The following is a 19628-nucleotide window of genomic DNA, read 5'->3' on the forward strand; positions in this document are numbered from 1 at the left end:
ATCCAACATCGTAATCGGGCTCTTTGCCAGGTTTCAGAGTAGAATCTCATTATACCTCTTAATATTGTTTCGGGTATATTCCACTGTCTGAGTTTGTTCCACAACAGTTGCCCATCCACACTATCAAAGGCAGCTTTTAGATCTACAAAACAAAGATTGAGTTTTGGGAATTTTTGCTTGTATTTCTCTGCAATAAAAGAAAGTGATAGAATATTGGTCATTGGTCTAATCCCCTTTTGGAATCCTGCCTGATTTATAGGAATCAAGTTCAGTTTGTCCATCCTGATCAAATCAGCTAGACTCAGGGAGGCATGACACTTTGCCTCTACGTCTAGCAATGCAATAAGATGGTAGTTTGTTGAATTAAATCTGTCCCCATCCTTTGAATATGTATGTGATTTTTGAGCCTTGCCAATTGGATGGTATTTGATTTAATGTTTCTGTCTCTTTAAAGAGCGCAGCCAGCTGGTTGCTCCAAAACTCTAGGTCATGTTTGAAAATGGTTTGAATGATCCTATTTGGCCCTGGAGCTCTGTCTCTTGTACTTTTTCTAATTATGTTAGTTATTTCATCTGCTAGATAGGGAGGTGGAAGTGTTTTGTGTTCGTTTATTTTGGCTGTAGTTTCCGTATTACAGTTACACTTTATTGATGTTCTCATTGACGTCACACGATCTTGCCAATTGGGGCCCTCTTGGGGTTTTTGTGACAGTTGTACAGAAGCTGTGTTGTCCTTATATTTGTTCGATAAAAATTCGATTGAGATGTGTTCTTGAATGTTGGAGGCTATAACGTCCACTGGTCTGTTTGAGTTGTTTATCATTTCCCAGAAGGAGCTTAAGCTGGTTTGCCTTGCTCGAAACAGTAATTTGGTCCAGAAAGTTTCCTTCCTGTGTCTTTTATCACCCTAAAGTATTTTATTGTTGTAGGAAGGTGGATCCCTGACTATGGTTACCCCAGATTTTTTGCCTAGTGTTTAGCTGGTTTTCAACTTAGTTGGCCTGGGATGCTGCTAATCATGGCCCCAGGCTATCTGCTCTTTCTGTAAAATGGACTCCATGTACCCTAGGTACATCTCCAATTGGATATTGGTTCCCCTTATCAGCCCCTGTACAGTGTACTATAGGTACCCAGGGCATAGGTGCATCCAAGGCCTACCAGGGGTTGCAGCATATCTTTTGCCACCCCTGGCTGGCTATCCAAACTGACACAACTGGCTGATCACTCAGCTGGGGCAAGGTGGTGTAATCACCCCTTGCTTAGATATAGTATACCTATATCTTAACCTATATCTGGACACATATACACCTATGAGTCACTCCTATGGCACGCCTTATCAATCCTGGAGGCAGAGTGCTTGGTTTTAGGTGAGCTGGTGCTCCAGCATGAGATGAGCCTGTCTGCAGCTTTTGGGACCAACTCCCTTAGCTGTTCCGGGATATTGCCATACCATATACTCTTAAGTGCATTATAATCCTCGCGGTTACTTGCTAACTTTGGTTTGGCTTTATCAAAACATGTCGTGTAAGGTGTCATACACTTTGGAATACTACCCCCTCACCAGTTCTGGTGACGGGGGTAGCATTCCACCCTTCTAGAGGGAGAAGACATGTTACTTTGCTTGAACGCGGTTAAATCTAACCAGAGCCCCAGCATCACAAAATGGATGCTGCTGCCACAGACACAAGTCTGGCCTCCTGCTGCTGACCGAAACTCCAGCAGGGGAGGCCTGGACAAATGGTATCCTGTCACAGGGAGGTGTTACACCACCCCAGACAGGAGATAGTGGATTGTAGCAGTGAGGGTTGAATGAAACTAGACACTGCCTGGGGCGCACAAGGCGTCCCATGCATAGTCCAGTTCAAACCGGTGCTGGGGCACTCCAGCCCCAGCTCTGGCACGAAACTGGACAAAGGGAAAGGGGTGTAACCACCCTCTTCCTGGGTCCCACTCATAGGAGGGACCTAGCAGGTGATCCAGCCCCTTGATTTGGAATAAAGGTAGGAGCTGTGCCAATGCAATTTAGATCATCCTGACTGAAACTTTGAAATGAAACTCTGGACCCTTCGACATCCTACTCAACGTAGAAGACTGAAGAATCTCCCTTATGGTCAAGGAGTGGCCACCCTGTGCAAGCAGGCACCATCAGCGTGACAAGGCTTTCTTTGCCATTGCTCCTGCCGGAGCTCGAATGACAGAGACCAACAAGACCTTGACTCCCAGGTTTCCAACAGCCCGATCCACAGTCCTAGCAAAGCTTAGACCCGTGGAAGAGACGAGAGACGTGGGACCAGCCATCTTGAAAAGTCGACAAAGTGCTTCCAGTGCAGCCCCCGAGGTTTCCTCGATGCTGTGCTTTGGGGTTTGAGAAGCCCCATCCCCGAGCAGCCTGTGCTCCAAAGATCGCCTCTCCACACTCTCTGAGTGCTGTGTGGAGCCCTTTTGCACTTTTCCTGCTTGATGTGTTGTCTGGTTGCTTGCCCGTTGGCTAGTGGCCTCTGTGACAATGTAACACTAAAACTACACTACTGGTCTGGTTGCTCCACACTGGCCCCAGCTCCCCTGAAAAGGAGCCATTGATCTGACCTTCCCGGTCCAATCAAGAAGACATCTTTTAATCCTGTGTGGGTTGCTTTTGCCAAGGCTTGGTGACTCTGAATCGAGTACCGACACCGCGGACAGCAAGAACCTTTGTGGAACAGCTCGTGTTCACCAGCTGGTCATCCTCGATCCTTCGTGGTCCACGTGGCAGTGGAGACAAATACCTCAACATCACCTGATTGCAACCCGACATCGCCTGGTTCCTTCCTGGTTCCTCACTGGTCACTGGCTAGTGACCTGAACTCTGTCCCTTCTGCTTTCAGGTACTCTACATCTTCGATCCACCCTTGAATCCAACCGGACTCTTCTCTCCTGGCCGCCTGCAGCATCTTCATCTCCAGGCTCCATAGAACTTCATGACAAAACCCGACACACTTTGTCACCTATGCACCCGCTTCCTGTGGGTGAGGTAACAATATAATACTGGTGCTCCTGTAGTGGTTTACACCTCTAGTGTCCTAGTTTTGAGTGGCTAAGTTCTAGTCCAGTCAGAAGTCTCCGAAACCTATAACTTTCTGATTTTTACACACCATTGACTTGTATGGTAAACGCGGTTGCCTATAGACTCTGCACCCGTATCCTGTGGGCCTCTCCCGACCTAACCTCGGTTAGTCCAGTGTAGGCCCAGCGATTCCCAAGGCCCTAGGCCTTTTCATTGTTCGTGACGTGGTACTTATACCACTTTCTTTATATATGGTTTGAGTGGCAACCCGGCCTATCCATAATTGTGCAGCTTATTGTATGTTATACTGTGTTTTTTGTTTAACGCTTGTGCTCCTGTGCTCATAAAGAGTTAAGGGGATTATTCTAGAAATAAATACATATATTTTGTAATATATAACTTGTGTGGTGTCATTTCATTTGGTATTAAAAGGGATTGTATATGGTAAAACAGCTGGCTTCACATGCCCTCTTGAGTTTAGCCTAAGACTGCTTTGTCCACGCTACCATTAGGACAGCTGGTCTATAAGGTTGACTTACAACCAATCACCATACGGGTCGTTTGGACTGGTGCAAGGTGCTCACTAGAATAGTGAACACCATATACCAGGACAACTTCTCACATTTGTAATCTTTCCTCTGTCTCCCATGCAGTATGGTCCAATGGAGGGACCTTAATTTCCTGATTGCTTTTTTCGCTCTCGTTTTGCAGTTTGGACTTTACTTGATACTGCTTAATAGTTTGTTTCCTGAAACTTGAATATTTAATTTTGTCATTAAAGATGCCAGGTTTAATAAGAAATCAGACCAGAATTGTATTTTGCTCAAAAGCTCATTTCCTGATGCTATCAGTAATTCTTTTATAGTTTTTTGAGTTTCCTGAAAGGATTCATTTGTCCATTCAAGGGTTTTCAGGTTGGTCATATGAATGTTGCCCTCTATTATTGTAGTGGTTTGATGTTTACACTGCTGAAAAATAAAGTAAATATATTGATACGAGTGACTGTTCAAGGTGGTGTATTCGATTAAAACAGCAAATGAATTAGAATTAGTGATAGCAAGACTGCAGTAAAATGCAGATTTTCCACACTTTTGGTGGATAGAAATTCATGATTTTATAAAAAGGCACGGAGGCTAATATTATGCAATATTCCTTTATTGCTTCTCACACAGCAGCAACAACAAGCTTAGAATTAGAACAATAGCAGCAGTATAGAACACTGAACATGCATAATAACTAAACACAGTCAGCCATCTTCCTTCTTTTGACAGCTGCGAAATCAAGAATAAATGTATTTTCCTTTGAACTTGAACTTAAAACCGAAGATCCATATAACTCCAAACTTGTTTCTTCTTTCTTTCATGCACAAATCAGTTCTGTCCTAAATCAAATATAAACAAAAACATTAAATTCAGTGTAGGGTAAACAGACACGGGAGGGATAATTTTAGCCTCCGTGCCTTTTTTATAAAATCATGATTTTCTACCCACCAAAACTGTGGAAAATCTGCATTTTATGGCAAAGGCCCGGACGCCAATATTATGCATGTTCAAAGCTCATCTAAAACATTTTGTACAGCATTTTCCACAGGTTTAAAGTAGAAGTTCTTAAAAGTATAATCAGTAGACCAATCAGCTGCCTTTAAAATTGCACTTAAACTTGAAACCCTCATATAAGCCTTGCTTGCCATAGCTCCCCTAACTGAATGTGCGCCAAAATACTCAACATCAATCCCTGACTCCTTCATAACTTCTTTAACCCATCTAGCTAATGTAGGCGTTGAAACTGCTCTAAATGGCCTTTTATAAGAAGTGAGAAGTTGTGAACAACCAAGCTCTCTTAACTCTACAGTTCTCCTCTCATACTCCTTTCAACAACAAACCACACGTAAATTATCATGACCTTCCATATTTGGATAAAAACTCGTCCTTGACATAGTTTTTGTTCGCTTCCTCAGCTCAAAACACACTCCTTCAGGTTGATTAAACCGAAAAGACACCTCCAATGCCCTAATATCCGAAACTCTTCTAAAAGAAACTAATCACAATATTACAGCTAACATGACAATCTTTTCAAAATCAAATCACAGTAAAATCCCCAACCATCTAACTCTCTTAAAACCACTGAAGCATCCCAAAGAAAAACATACTTTGACTTGGAAGGCAATTCCAAACGAATACTCTTTAGCGTTCTTTTAATCAAAACTTGCTGACCAATAGGCACCCCTTCCACCAGCATATGACCTGCTGAAATAGCTGATCTACTTAAATTAACTGAATTATAAACTGATCCTTGTGAAAATAAGCATGATAAATAATTCACTACTTCCACAACATTGGCTGAAATGAGATCCAAATCCCTTTCAATACACCAATCAAACCACTTTCTCCATGCCAATCCATAGACCCTTGTAGTTCCTGGAGCCCATGAACCATTGATAAGTTCTGAAGCCTCCGCTGATAGGCCAAACATCCGCCAAATTCTCCTGAAATCATGCCAAAAGTCTTAGCTGGCCCAACCTCACCAGATTGTGAACATTCCCCTGTGCATCCAGTAATACCTCTTGAAAATCCGGTATCAAAAGAGGATCCTCTATCACATGCTCATTAAATCTGGGAACCAAACTTGAGTCTGCCAAAAAGGCACAATTAATACTAGTTCTGCCATCTCTTTCCTCACCTTCAATAACACTCTCTGACTCATAGAGAACGGGGGAAAGGCATACATCCTCCCTGGTTTCCAAACCTGGAAGAAAGCATCTATTCCCTTTGCTTCCGGATCTGGTCTCCAACTGCAAAACTCTTTCAACTATGTATTCAACCTGTCCGCGAACAAATCCGCTTGAAACGGACCCCATTTCTCTTGTAAATTCAGAAACACATCCCTGCTCAACCTCCAATTGCTCACATCTGTCAGGTACCTTGAACTCCAATCTGCATCCACATTGCTCTTCCCCGGAATATACTGTGCCTGCACCATAATCTGTCTTTCCATGCATAACCTCCAAAATTCCTTCGCCAAATCTGTTAAACCCCTTGATCGAGGACCTCCCAATTTGTTTACATAACGAACTGCTGATATGTTGCCCATTTTCAATAACACACAACATTTCGCTTGATCCTTCATGAAACTCCTGATTGCAAAGGATCCCGCTAAAAGCTCTAGGCAATTTATATGCATTTGCTTCTCCTCCAAAGACCAAAGTCCCCCTGTTATCACTGCACCAAATCTCGCACCCCAACCTACTAGGCTTGCATCCGATTCTATCACCATATCCGGACTCTCCCCAAAAATGGCTCTCCCATTCCAAGCCTCCAAGTTCTTCAACCACCACTCCAACTGCTCCTGAGTCTCTCTGTTCATTCTTACTTTCTGAGAATAGCGTGCGCCCATCCTCAGATGATATGCTTTCAACCTCTGCAACGCCCTGTAGTGCAATGGACTCAGACAAATTGCTTGTATTGAAGCAGACGAAAGACCCAACAACCTTGCTAGTTGTCTTAACGTTATCCAACTTGCCTCCTTCACTCTCTTCACCTCCTTGCAAATTTTTCTCACCTTGCCCATAGGCAACCTCAACACACATTCCAAGGTCGAAATCTGAAAACCTAAAAATTGAATCTGTTGAACCGGAATAACATTTCTCTTTGTTCACCACAAAACCCAGATCTTCTATTACTTTTATAGCACTCTCTGTCTGATCTTGAACTAAAGACTTCTCCTCTGCCATAATCGGAATGTCGTCCAAATACACTATTAACCGAATTCCCTTTGACCTCAACCATGCTACAATAGGCCTCATCACCTTTGTAAAGCACCAAGGGGCTGAATTCAGACCGGATGGAAGACTCTTGAATCTCCATCGTCTGCCCCTCAATCTGAACTGGAGTAAATCTCTTTGTTCTACACATACCGGTATTGTAAGATAAGCATCTTTCAGATCCAACCTTGTCATCCAATCTCCTTTCCTCAACACGTCCCTTAGCAGATGGATTCCTTCCATCTTGAAATAATTGTAACAAACCCAATCGTTGAGCTCTCTTAAACTTATAACTGGCCTCATCTTCTTGTCCTTTTTTCCACTAGAAAAATATTGCTCACGAAACAACCTTTGACCTTTTCTGCAACCTCTATTGCTCCTTTCTCTTCTTGAGCTTTTACCTCTTGAGTCACCAACTCTTTTTTCTCCCTTGCAAACCTTAACATGCTTGGACACCTTTCCTGAATCGGATACTCCTTGAAATCTATATGATAACCTGTTACCGTTTGTAAGACCCAAGAATCCTGAGTTATCTCTTTCCACCTAATAACAAAAAGGGCTAGTCTGCCGCCCAATTTTCAAGGGTAGATAAAGGGTCTTGGATTCGTCTTCCCTGATGAACCTCTTCCTCTTCTATCAGACTGCATCCCTCATGATCTTGACCTCTGTCTCTGAGGGTAAAAAATTCCCTGGTCTGATCTTGAATTAAATCCGTAGCCATATTTGTAGGGTCTGAAACCTCTGGTAAATGAACCTCGGCCGGGGAAACGACCCCGTATTCTCCCAGCTGACCCGAAAACCTTCCTTATATCCTTTTTTGCTTTTTGGAGGGAATTAAATGTTCCAACATATTTTCCTAAATCTCTTACGAATTCATCACCAAAGAGCAGCCCCTCGCTCCTTTTTCCAAATTCTTTTGAAAACATATCCGCTAATTCCGGATCTATTTTCATCAATATACTTTTTCTCCTCTCTATGCACAAAGCCGCATTCGTTTTTCCTAAAAGACAGATAGCTCTTTGCACCCATTGGCACATTTCTAAAACATCCACATTTGTATTGCTTATTGAGCCTCTTCACACATGTCAAACACTTTAGTGAGAGGCCCTAGAATATCTAATAACCTGTCCTGACATCCTTTAAGGCCCTTGTCAAGACCCCTCCTTGGATCACGACCAGATTTATTTAGAAAGGTCATCATCTTCTGGTCTAACTCAGGTGTGTAAGCGACCTTGTTTCCCAAACTAGGTCTAGGGCACTCAGACCTAAGGCTCGTTCTCACATCTTTTGGATTTTCTCTATGAATCCAATAAGAGATATATTTTGCCACATGATCAGCCGGCATCCACTGGGGGGATAACAGATGTTGAATCAATGTAGGGTCAAACAATTCTTCCCCCTGTTTGTCAAGAAATTCTTTTGTTTCCATTTTAACCATCTTTTCCTCAACTTTCTTTTTCTTCCTCACAATTTCTTCTTCATCGGTGTCATCCAAACTTGATGAACACAAGATTTCCATATCTCCATTTGTGGATGATGAGTCACACACAACTACACGATGGCTCCTTTTCTTTGCCTTTATAGCATTTCCTTTGGCCTTTATAGCCTTATTATCCATATGAAACTTACGTTCATTTTCTTTTTCAATATTTTTCCTTTTCTACTTCTTTTTTACGCACCCTTTACTTGAGCCACTTGCCACCTCCTCCACTTCCTCAGTGGACCAGAAAACCTCCTCCTCTCGAAGTTTATCCCTTTCTCTTTTTTCAAGCGTTTTTTCAACTGAACTCTCTTTCTTTTTGTCTATTGACTTTGCCAATTCCCCAAACATTTTATCCATGTATTGCTTGAATTTTTCATCCATGCTTGAACCCTCGTTATTTTCCATTTTAAAAAGTAAATTCCTCTATCCCTTAATATAATGAAATACAGAATCACCCATTCTTCCTATTTTATCAAACAATAACACTATTCACACACCTTAGATCTTGCAAAATACTAATATGTCTCTCTCCTATGAAAACCCACTGATAAACGGTAGTACTCCATGCTAGTTTAAAACTGACAGGATTCCTTCCCTAAATATGTCCGCTCCATTTTCATAATAAACCTATCTACTAATTCTCAGTCATCTAAAATGTTTGCCTTACGCAACGTCTTGCGTACGGTGGCCGACACCAGACTAAAAAACAAATGCCTCAGCTGTCTTTTATTGCTGAACGCATTACACGCGAGCCGGGCGCATTCCTCAGAATGGGCTTTGCGGGGGGTGGCCGACCGGAGGGAGGCTCTCCCCCCCGGGGAAGTTGGGGCTCCGGGAGGAAGGGGAGGGGGGAAGAGTTAGATAGGGACACAGGAAGGGACATGTTTTTTTGGGCTAGTTAGTAGGATTGGGCTCCTTTTGGGCTAGTGGGGTTAAAACCGGCCATTTTGGGTCACTGGGCACCATTTCGTGGACAGTGAACCAGCAGCCGGGGAGCGTAGTGTAGCGTTGTCGGTGTGGTTGTCGTAGTAGTAGGCCTTAAGGTTTCGTTGAGGCCGGTTTTGTCAGTAGCGGCTTGTGGCAGTGTTGGGCGGGCAGCGACATAGAGGAGGAGAGTGTGCCGGGCGGGGGATCAGTGGGATTAGCGTTGAAGCGGCGGGGCTGAGGAGGGCGTACCTGTGACGGATGGCGGCGGAGAACATGGCCGATCCCAGGGTGCGGGAAGCGTTGCGACTCCTGGGGGAGGCTGGCAGGACGGACCTCCTGCGCGACGACGTGAGGGTAAGGCCACCGCGGCGCTCTGCAGATGGCGCCGCGGCGGCGGTGGCGGCGTGCGAGCCTCCGCGGTCGCGCGCGGGGAAATGGGAGGGGGCAGGAGCAGGGGGTGGAGCGGCGCGAGGCGGCGGTCCGAAGGCGGCTGGGGCACAAAAAAGAGGAGGAGGCACGGCGAGGGGGCGCGGCAGCCGGAAGAAGGCGCCGCTTGTTTTTGCGAAGGGGGCAGAAGGCCTGGGGGGGGCGGGGGGGAGTGGGAGCAGGCGTGAGGGGGGGTTGGGAGGCGCGGGGGGCGGGACCTGTCAGGGGCCGAGGGAGCGTGCAGGCTACCAGGAGGAACACCAGGCTGGGGGGGGGGGGGGGGGCGATGGGGGGAGGGCAGTGGGAGAACACGAAGGAGTGGGGCAAAGGGTGAGGGGGAGACAGAGGGGGCGCGAGGGGGCGAGGAGGGTGGGAGACAGGAACAAGGGGGTGAGACCAGGGTGGGGGAAGGGGAGGCAGGGGGGCAGGGGGATTCAAGAGGGGGTTCGCCGTTACTCATTGAGGAATCGGAGGAGAAGGTGGGGGACGGGGAGGGGGGAGCGGTTGATTTAGAATTGGGGTCTTCAGCAGATGAAGACGTGGTGGATCCCAGTAGACCGGTTTCGCCGCGGGCCGGGGGAGGGGCATGGGGCAGAGAGGGTGGGCGGCGAGGGGTGTAGCGGGGCGGGGGGGATGCATCGGGAGTCATGGGGGGACGGTGGAGGAGGATGGGGGAGGGGGGGATTCAGCGGAGGAGATTACGGTTTCTAGGGGGCCAGGGGAGGTCGCGGAGGGGGGCCGAGGGGGGGAAGAGATTACTGGGGTTCGAGGGGGGTGGGTGGGGGGGATGGGGCAAGACAGGGGCTTGGGGGTGGGGGGAAGGGGGTTGGGAGGGGGGGCTGCCGGCGCGGCGAGGAGGACATTCGGCGTCAGGGGGGAGAGGGGGGTGGGGTGGCGATGGTGGTTTTGCCCCGGCATGCTGGACTTCCCCGTTTTTCTCTTGGCAGGAGCAGCTGGTAAGGGGCTCGGGTGAGCAGCATGCGGCTCCAACCCGCCGAGAGGATGGGCCGGCTCTGCCTAGTACGGGCGGTCGCGCTCCACCGAGGGACCATGTGCGTGCGGGCAGCGGATGGCAAGGTCATAGGTCTCCAACGCCCCCCTCCCGAGGGGTCGCTCCGGCCACCAGGGGACGGGGATGGAGCAGCAATCTGACAAGAACTAATGATTACCAAACTGTGGACAGGAGTATGGAGAGTGTAGATTTGGGGATGTTGATGACAGCATGTAGGAACAAGGCGGGTCTGAGCAGGATGTCAACAGGAGCGGTCATGGGAGGAGGAGAGCGTGAGATGGAGTCGGAGGAAGAAGGGGAACTGCGGGAGGAAGGGGGGGAAACTGGTAATGTTGTTGCCAGTGTTTTGCAGATATGCCCCCGGCAAGTGGTGCCGCGAGTGACGGCCCCCCCAGCAGACCTGGTTAGGCGGCGGGATCCGGTGAGGACGCTAGCCTTGACGCCAGGTAAGACCAGTACGGGGTCGGGGTGTGGCTTGGGCAGGCCTCATGGAGGTCAGGAGGGTGGGAGTGCGGATGGTGAATGCCAGAGGTCCGTGGGGACAGATGCTGGCGGTGGTGATGAGGTGCGATTGGTGAAGGGCAGATACGTGGCGGATGCGGGGGTGGGCACAGAGGCGGTAGGGGGCGCGGCGGCAGGAAGTACGGCGCCGGGGGACACGGCGAAGGCCGGTGGGTCGGGGGCGTCTAGCACGGGGCGAAGGAGAGTTGTGTCGTGCCGGTAAAAAAGCTGCCGTACATGGGAGTGGCGAAGCCACTGGGGGCGCACTTGTCGCTGGCAACTAAGGAAAAGATATGGAAGGGGGAGTACGTGGAGATCTTGAGGTTCCTTCACAGGGAGTTGATGGCCAAAGAAGGGTCGAAGGAGGAGGAACAGGAATTAGCTAGGCGTCCGAAGGTGCCTGTCACTATTGAGAATTGGTCGGCTGCTTTTCTGATCTGTACTGTGAGAAGTACCCGGATAGGGCGGTCGCGCTGTTCAAGTATATGGACGTAGTGCGACGGGCTCAGGTGACTTACGGAGGTAATGCTTGGTCGCATTACGATGAGGAGTTTCGGGCGCGCATGGCGTCGGACCCGGAGGCTAAGTGGGGGGAGTTGGACTCCGACCTCTACCAGCAGACGATGAGTGGGGCAAAGTTTGGCCGTACCATTTTCACGGCCAGTGGGTTGCCAATGGCGCCGCCCCCCTTTTCGGCCCGCCCCACCCGTGGAGGGGTGGGAGCGGGAGGTGCCGGAGGTAGTCAGGGTGTCGGAACCTGTTGGGATTTCAACAGGGGTTCCTGTCTCCGGCAGGCGTGCCGCTTCCGGCACGAGTGCTCCGCATGTGGGAGGCGACATCCAGAGGCGCGATGCTGGGGGCCTTGGGGCAGCCCAGCGCAGTCACAATACCCGGCTCCCGGGCCCAGCAGGGGGAGGGGAGGCGGTAGAGGGGGGGCAGGTACCCTGGGAAAAGGCTCGTACACCGGTTAGGCTGGATCGGCTAGAACCGTTGTTGGAGGCGTATTCGCGGGCGGATGATGCGGCCGTGCTGCGTCGGGGTTTCAGGGAGGGTTTCCGGTTGGGGTACGAGGGTCCGCGGATCGCTCGGTGGGCGGAGAACCTGAAGTCCGTGAACGCACACAAAGGTATTGTTAGAACCTGGGTTGGTACGTTCCATCCACCCCTTCCCTTTGTCCCCTGTTGGATTCTCCCACTGTGAAGCTCACTATGGAATGTTGAGGTGTTCTCCAGTGAGGAGAGTGGATGACCATTAAATGAGTTGTACTTGACAGAGCTGCGTCCTGTTTCTTCAGTACACAACATACTTCCAACACTGGCGACGGAAACTGTGCGGGGGACAGTGGTGGTTATCTCCCCCTTGAGTGCTCTCTCCACACGGAAGAAAAGAAGAGATCGAAGTAAGCAAGGAAATAACGAGGAAACTGTCCTTCCCTGTACAAGATCGAGAAGAAGCTACTAAATGCCTTGACCTTTCCTGGATGTTTGAGCCAGAGGTGATCGCGAGGGTGAGTCCCCCTCTGAACCGTTTTACAGCAGATGGTGTGGTGTCCATGCGCAGCCCTGTTATCACCCCGTTTTAAGTGCGTACCTGTGTTGAAGAAGGCTGTGAGCAGTTTGTCCGCTTGGCACACTAATCCCTTGATCCACTGCAGCGCTGTGATCCCTACCAAGGTGTTCCCACCCCATACGCGTTTGTGAAGCCTTACCGTGAACCTGCGAGGTTGTGTATATCTGGACATCGGCAGCGCTTTGGAAGCGTTCACTCCTCCGACAGAGTACGTCAGACGCTGTGTGAGGGATGTGTATCCGTGAGTGGTGTCTCAGCCCTGCGACGCCTCAGAGGGTACCAGCCGCCTACTTTGTGTGAATCGGCGTCACCGTGTGCATCCGGGGCCTAGCAGTGTTTCCGTCCAGCGCCTGCGCCTTGGGTGAGGTAACGGGAAGCATCGTGAGCTGTGTCTCACGTCAGCGTCATCTCAGGCCACTACAGCCGCCTTTCCTGTCATAAATCTCCAGACGGAACACATCCAGGGCCTAGCAGCGTTTTATGAGGCAGTGTCCGTCAGTGTGCCATCCCGTGTACCCTGCGTTGAGGGCCGGGTTTCAAAGAGCCGTACAAGCCTATGTGGTGTGACCTTGAAGCTGAGGGAGCAGAAGGGTGTGAAGCCAAAAAATAAAGTCGAATTTGAACGGTGAAGGAACCGATTTGAGGTGAGCGACAAATTGCTCGAGGCATGAGTGAGCGTCAGCGTTGGGATGATGTTTTGCGAGTAAGTGAAAGTCTCGCATAATCCAAAGTTTCATATATTCAATTGGGGAAGGAGATAACCAAAGGGGACCCAAGCTGGACTGCATTGTTGCGTGAGCCTTTGAAGCACTGTGAGGTGCGGGAAGCTTAACATATGGTGCCGAAGTTTTATAATACTGAAAAGAGGCAGTGCATGGTAGCTGGTTGAAGAGAAAGGAAAAAAAAAAAAATAATAATTAATTAATAAATAGTCTTCTGAAGACGATCTAAGTGGGGAACCCCCCCCCTTCCCCCTCTGCAGCCACTTGGATTCTTATCGGTGGCAGCACTTGGTAGTTGGTGTTGTGAGTCCAAAGGATCAGAGGGAGCGTGGCTAAACCTCAGGGTTCTATGTAGTAAATCTAACCACAGCAGCGTGTTGAAGCAGTGTGAGGATAATTTCAGAACTTTCATGGCGCATGGAAAGGGTTTGAGGAGATTCCAGAGGAACAGCAGGTGCGTGACAACCCACATGGTTCCGAGTAGCAAACCTTTAGGTGTGGCAGCGTGAGAAAAGCCAATAGAGGCTGACAGTGCAAGGAATCCGCGTGGCATAATCTATACAGCTGTGAGGCAGCGACGTGAAAAGGACAAGAATCTCGTTGCTTTGTGACTGAGGTTTTTCAGGGTCCCAAACCCACAGACGGCGCGAGCAAAGCTTGGTTAGAGAGTAAAGAGTGTCAAGCTAGGCAACAAAGCGAGAGGGGAGATCGACGTTCAAAGTAGAATCCTAGTTGCTGTCTTGGCATATCTCTTTTGACCATCCCGGGGAAGCTAATTGTCCTACTGAACCCACCCTTATCGCCATCTTTCTGATTAGTGGGGTAAAACATTCCAAGTGTTTTCCAAAGTATAGCTGCCTTTCAACATGGAGTGGGGCCAGAAGTATAATTTCCTGCCACCAGTGCCGTTTATGGAGAGGGATGAAGAGAACGTTGCAGAATGGAGTGTATGGAAAGAATATTTTGAGAATTACATTTCAGCTTTTGAGGAAGAGGCAGTATCTCTTGTACCTAAGGAAAAGGCTGAAGTATTGCTTTACAGTTTAGGAACTGCAGGGCGGAAAATGTACCACAAGATGGAAAAAACATTCATGAAAGGAACAGTCAGTGATATATATGAGGACATTCTAAGGACGTTGGATGAAAATTTTGAACATGCTTCGTTGGTAAAAGCACAAAGGGAAGAAGTTTCCAAGGAAGAAATGGGTAGCAATGAGAAGCTAAATTTAAGTAAAAGAAACCTGTGGTGTACTGTCTGCATTGGAGGAGTTATGACAGATATGTTAATAGATTCAGGATCGCCTTACAGTTTGGTAAGCACGAGTGACTGGAAAAAAAAATTAGTTGAAAAATATGGAAACGAATTGAAAGAGGCTAACATATCCCTGGAGACATTTACAGGGGAGGACATCAACGTAATAGGATACCACGTCATGGAGTTAATGTACAAGGGAAAGTATACTAGGAGTACCATATATGTAACAGATAGTGGACCCACCATGCTAGGGTGGAAGGATCAAAAGAAATTGGGAATATCCCTCAATGGTAGAAGAAGGGAACAAATGAAGGAGAAGGCACCGAAACAAAGCATGGGGGTAAGCAAGGGTTGCGCATTGATGGCCCTCAAGCCAGCTTCCAAGATGGCAGGTGTTTGTGAAGGAGCAGCAAGTATCGAAGAACGTGTGGAAAATACAGCCAGGGGCAAACTGAAAGAAAAACGAGGATCTTACCACAATTTGGTGGATGAGAGAGGAATACGTAAGCAACACGAAAAAAAAAGCAGTGATGGTATAGTTGGAGAACAAGTAGAATTCGGATGGAAAGGAGAAAGCATCAGTTCCACAGCAAAAGAGTGGAGAAGGATAAAATGTAAGAATAACTTATCCAATTGCAAAGAGACAGGTCAAAGAACCACGTCGTTTGAGTTCAAGACAAAGACGAGGGAGGAGTATGTAGTCAAGTGTGAACAAGGAAGAGAAATGGACTCAAGTTATAATGAACCAAAGAGTGAGAGGAAGGGTAAATACATTCAAAGATCCTACAGTGGAAAGTTGGAGAGAGAGAGCAAGGAAATGCAGAAAATACTAAAAAATGTCCCTCATTTGGTCCAATCAAGTCAGAAGGGTTCACTCTACGATTATAGGAATGAGCACAAGCTTCATGACCCAGAATCTCTACTGAGTTCTCTAATGGAAGACGCGTGAAGAAACAAGGGGACGGACTCAGGGCTGAAGAGACCAATGCAGATCGGGAGCTGTGTGACAAGGAATGCGATAAAGGTTTGGAGTACGGTAAGGGCCAAGGGAGGAATGGCAAAAGACGGCCTAGACCAGTCACCGTTGATGACACGGTAAGAGAGACATAGTGTGCCAGACGGAGCTGTCGAGCAGTGTCCTGGCCCTAGTTACTGCTCATGTAGTGTATATGAACATTACGTCCAGTACCGTCCCTCTGGAGGAGGATGGAAATCTTAGCAGGATAGTGCGAGACTTTTCATTATTGAGACTGTAGTAGAGCATTGCGGGGTGGCATAGGAAGTGTCCTAGTATTGGGAAATTCCTGCTTTTCCAAACTATGTATCCCTTTTCGTCTACAGCCAGTTAGGGGGTGGGACATTTTAGCTCCTTTTAGTTGTAAATGGTGGGTCAAAGTTTTCATAATATTTCACTCCATCCTATTCAACCCCGTGGGGGTTTCCTTCCTGGGCTGTGGGCGGGAGGTTCACCCTCTCCCCCTATTGTTGCTGTTCTTTGTTACCCCCTGCAGGTTACCCCAATAGTCAGGACCCATTGGTGGGACTATTTGAGGATCTGTCTGAGGGAATGTTGTGGGCCTACCATATGCCACCCTCTAGAGTAACTGGGGTCTTCCCTCAAATGAGGGGAAGTCAGAAATGTGGACAGGGAGTTACCAGGTGAAGGTCAAACATCACCAATCTGTATACAAACTATGGTATTACAAAAGACTTGGGGTGAGGTTTCATAGGTGGGTAAGGGGAGACATGGCGCAAGCCGAAGGAACACATATGTGTGTACTGACATCAGTGGTCCTATTCTCCCAGCAAGATTGCCAAGTGAAAAGAGGAAAAAAATATATAAAATATATATAAGTTGTTCTATTTGAAAATGTCATTGGTGGAGTTTCGACTACATTGTGAAAACACTGCCATAACCTTGTTTCCCTCGGGATTTACTGTTTTCCCCCTTTAGGTAGCCTCCAGTTTTGTTTATGTAACCTGTAACCTCCAGGCACGCCAGGAGGGAACTCTTTGTAAGGAAGGGAGATGTGTTAGAACCTGGGTTGGTACGTTCCATCCACCCCTTCCCTTTGTCCCCTGTTGGATTCTCCCACTGTGAAGCTCACTATGGAATGTTGAGGTGTTCTCCAGTGAGGAGAGTGGATGACCATTAAATGAGTTGTACTTGACAGAGCTGCGTCCTGTTTCTTCAGTACACAACATACTTCCAACAGGTATCGTCCGGGAGAAGCTCTTTAAGGAGGTGAGGGAGGGGAGAATGGCGGGGCCTTTTGCAGAGGCGCCGTTGCCAGACTTGATCATCTCCCCCATTGGAGTGGTCCCGAAAAAGGAGGAGGGCCAATTCCGACTGATTCAACATCTCTCATGGCCGGAGGGCGCATCGGTGAACGACTTTATCTCGGCAGAGTTGGCGTCCGTGTCGTACTCGTCCGTGAACGTCGCGAGGCGTTTGGTGACGGCGGCGGGCACGGGGGCGTTCATGGCGAAATGCGATGTGAAATCGGCTTTTCGGTTGCTGCCGGTTCATCCGGCGGATCGTCAGTTGCTGGGAATTCAGCTTGATGGGCAAATTTTTGTGGACAGAGCGCTTCCTATGGGGTGTTCCGTGTCGTGCGCCTTGTTTGAACGATTCAGCTCCTTTTTGCAGTGGGCTTTTTCCTGGCGCACAGGCTCTGAGGCGATTACGCATTACCTGGACGACTTCTTCCTAGTGGGTCGGCCCGGTTCGACGGACTGCCAGCAGAGTCTGCACAGTTTTACGGACCTGATGGGTCACCTGGGGGTTCCGTTGGCGCCAGAGAAGACGCAAGGGCCCAGCACGGTGCTGTCGTTCCTCGGGATAGAGCTCGACTCGGCGGCCATGGAAGCACGCCTGCCGGAGGAGAAGTGGGCGGTTATGGTGGAGTTGGTGAAGAGCATGTTGGCCAGGCCGAAAGTGTTGGTGCGCGAGGTTCAGGTGTTGCTGGGGCATTTGAATTTCGCTTGTCGCATGGTGCGCGCGGGGCGGACTTTCTGTCGGCGGCTGGGTTTGGCATTGTCCGGTCTGACACGGCCGCATCATCATGTGCGGATCTCGGCAGGCGCAAAGGAAGATCTGAACATGTGGTTGACTTTTTTGGAGCGTTTCAATGGCGTGCCCATGGCACCCCCGGAGGACTGGGAGTGGGACGTGACAATGTCATCGGATGCGGCGGGAGTTGGAGGTTTTGGAATCTACTGGGCAGGCAGATGGTGTGCGGAACAATGGCCGGAGCAGTGGCAGGCAGGGGGTAGGAGCATTGCTTTCTTGGAGCTGTTCCCGCTGGTGGTGGCTGTGACAGTGTGGGCGCAGGAGTTGGCGCACAGGCGGGTGTTGTACAAGGTGGACAATATGTCAGTGGTGCAGGTAGTGAACCGGCAGTCCGCAAGGGAACCCCAGGTGCTGAAGCTGATGCGCGTTTTCGTCTTGAGGTGCTTGGAACACGATATCTTGTTTCAGGCTAGGCATGTGCCGGGAGTGGACAATGACATCGCTGATGCTTTGTCTCGTTCTCAGTGGCGGAGGTTCCATGGGCTAGCCACGGAGGCAGCGGCGGTCAAGACGGAGGTGCCGAAGGAGATGTGGTTGGTGGGAGAGCGCGGGTCGTTCAGTTGGTGAGGTCATCCCTGGCAGCGTCCACATGGAAGAGTTACGAGCAGGCCTGGACGGAATTTCTGCGCTTTGGAGCGGTAAGGCAGCGGGGCAAGTGGTGTCGGGAGGAGCAGGTGGTGCATTTCATGCTGGGGTTGATGGAAAAAGGTTTGGCGAGAGTGACCATCACGGGTAAACTGGCAGGTGTGGCCTTCATGGGCAAGCTGTGGTGGGGGTATGCACCCTCGGCGGGAGAATTGGGGGGGAGACTTCTGGAAGGTTGGGAGAGGGAGAGAGGGGCTCGAGCGCGGAAGAGGCGGCCGATTACGGAAGACATGTTGGCAGGCCTGGTGGGCCAGTTACCGCGGGTGTGCAGGGATCGGGCGGAGACGGTGTGGTTTTCTACGTTGATGTCATGGCTGTACTTTGGAGCTTTTCGGGTGTCGGAGTTGGTGGGTTTGAGGGGCGATGCAGGTTTGAGGTGGGGGGATGTGGAGATCGAAGGCCGGGAGGTAGCGGTGCGGCTTCGGCGGTCCAAGACTGATCAGCGGGGGAAGGGTACGTGGGTCTTGTTGGGTCCAGGGGGAACAGAGTCGGTGTGCCCGGCGGAGTGGGGGAGACGGCTGGCGGAAGAAGGGGGACGGGATGTTGCGGAGGTCTTTGGCAGGAGAGAAGGGGGTCGTGTGACGGCGGCGCAGTTGTTGTGGGTCCTGCAGCACGCCCTGCGGTCTATGGGTGAGGACCCGGGGGAGTTTGGAACGCATTCATTTCGCATCGGGGCAGCAACAGAGGCAGCGCGGAAAGGCTGGGGGAAGGAGGAGATCAAGCAGCTGGGGCGCTGGAAATCTGACTGCTATAAGTCGTATGTTAGGTTACGAGGGGTAGCGTTGGATTAAGAATGGATGTTGGGCTCGCTGCTTACATATGTCTCCTTACAGGTGCGGTGGCGGGGCCTACGGCGGCAGCAGTGTCCATATATGTGGTGGGCCATTCGTTTGTCAAAAGAGCGGAAAGAGCTGAGTGGGAAAAATGCAGGAATCTCAATCTGGAGCTGGACGAGAATTTGTTTAGGTGTCATTGGAGGGGCACAGGGGGCATGCATTGGCACGAGTTGGTGCCGGTTTTGAACAATGTTGTGCGGGGGGGGATCTGCCCTGATGTTGTGGTCATTCACCTGGGGGAGAACGACTTGGTGCAGTGCAAGGGACTGGCGCTGGTAAAACAAATGAGGAGGGACTTGCTGGAGATCAAGAGGCAGTGGGCAGGGTGCTATGTCATATGGTCCGAGTTCATACCCAGGAGGTGTTGGAGGGGAGCA

General features: G+C 49.5%; 1 protein-coding gene across 1 annotated transcript; it reads left to right on the forward strand.

Moving 5' to 3' along the window:
- The first annotated feature begins 10852 nt into the window (after positions 1-10852).
- Positions 10853-19206, forward strand: LOC147748890 (uncharacterized). The gene is made up of 2 exons (XM_086936493.1): positions 10853-11096; positions 18236-19206. The coding sequence occupies exons 1-2, from the start codon at positions 10853-10855 to the stop codon at positions 19204-19206; spliced, it is 1215 nt and encodes a 404-aa protein (XP_086792619.1).
- Positions 19207-19628: the final 422 nt, after the last annotated feature.

The sequence above is a fragment of the Lissotriton vulgaris genome, chromosome 1_1 (assembly GCF_964263255.1).
Source record: "Lissotriton vulgaris chromosome 1_1, aLisVul1.2, whole genome shotgun sequence".
Classification (NCBI taxonomy): Eukaryota; Metazoa; Chordata; class Amphibia; order Caudata; family Salamandridae; genus Lissotriton; species Lissotriton vulgaris.

Excerpts from the sequence above, each read along its gene's own strand:
- LOC147748890 (XM_086936493.1), top strand. The coding sequence starts at position 10,853 with ATGACAGCATGTAGGAACAAGGCGGGTCTGAGCAGGATGTCAACAGGA. Across the intron at positions 11,097-18,235 it reads GACGCTAGCCTTGACGCCAG|TGGCGGAGGTTCCATGGGCT; the intron begins GTAAGACCAGTA and ends TCTCGTTCTCAG.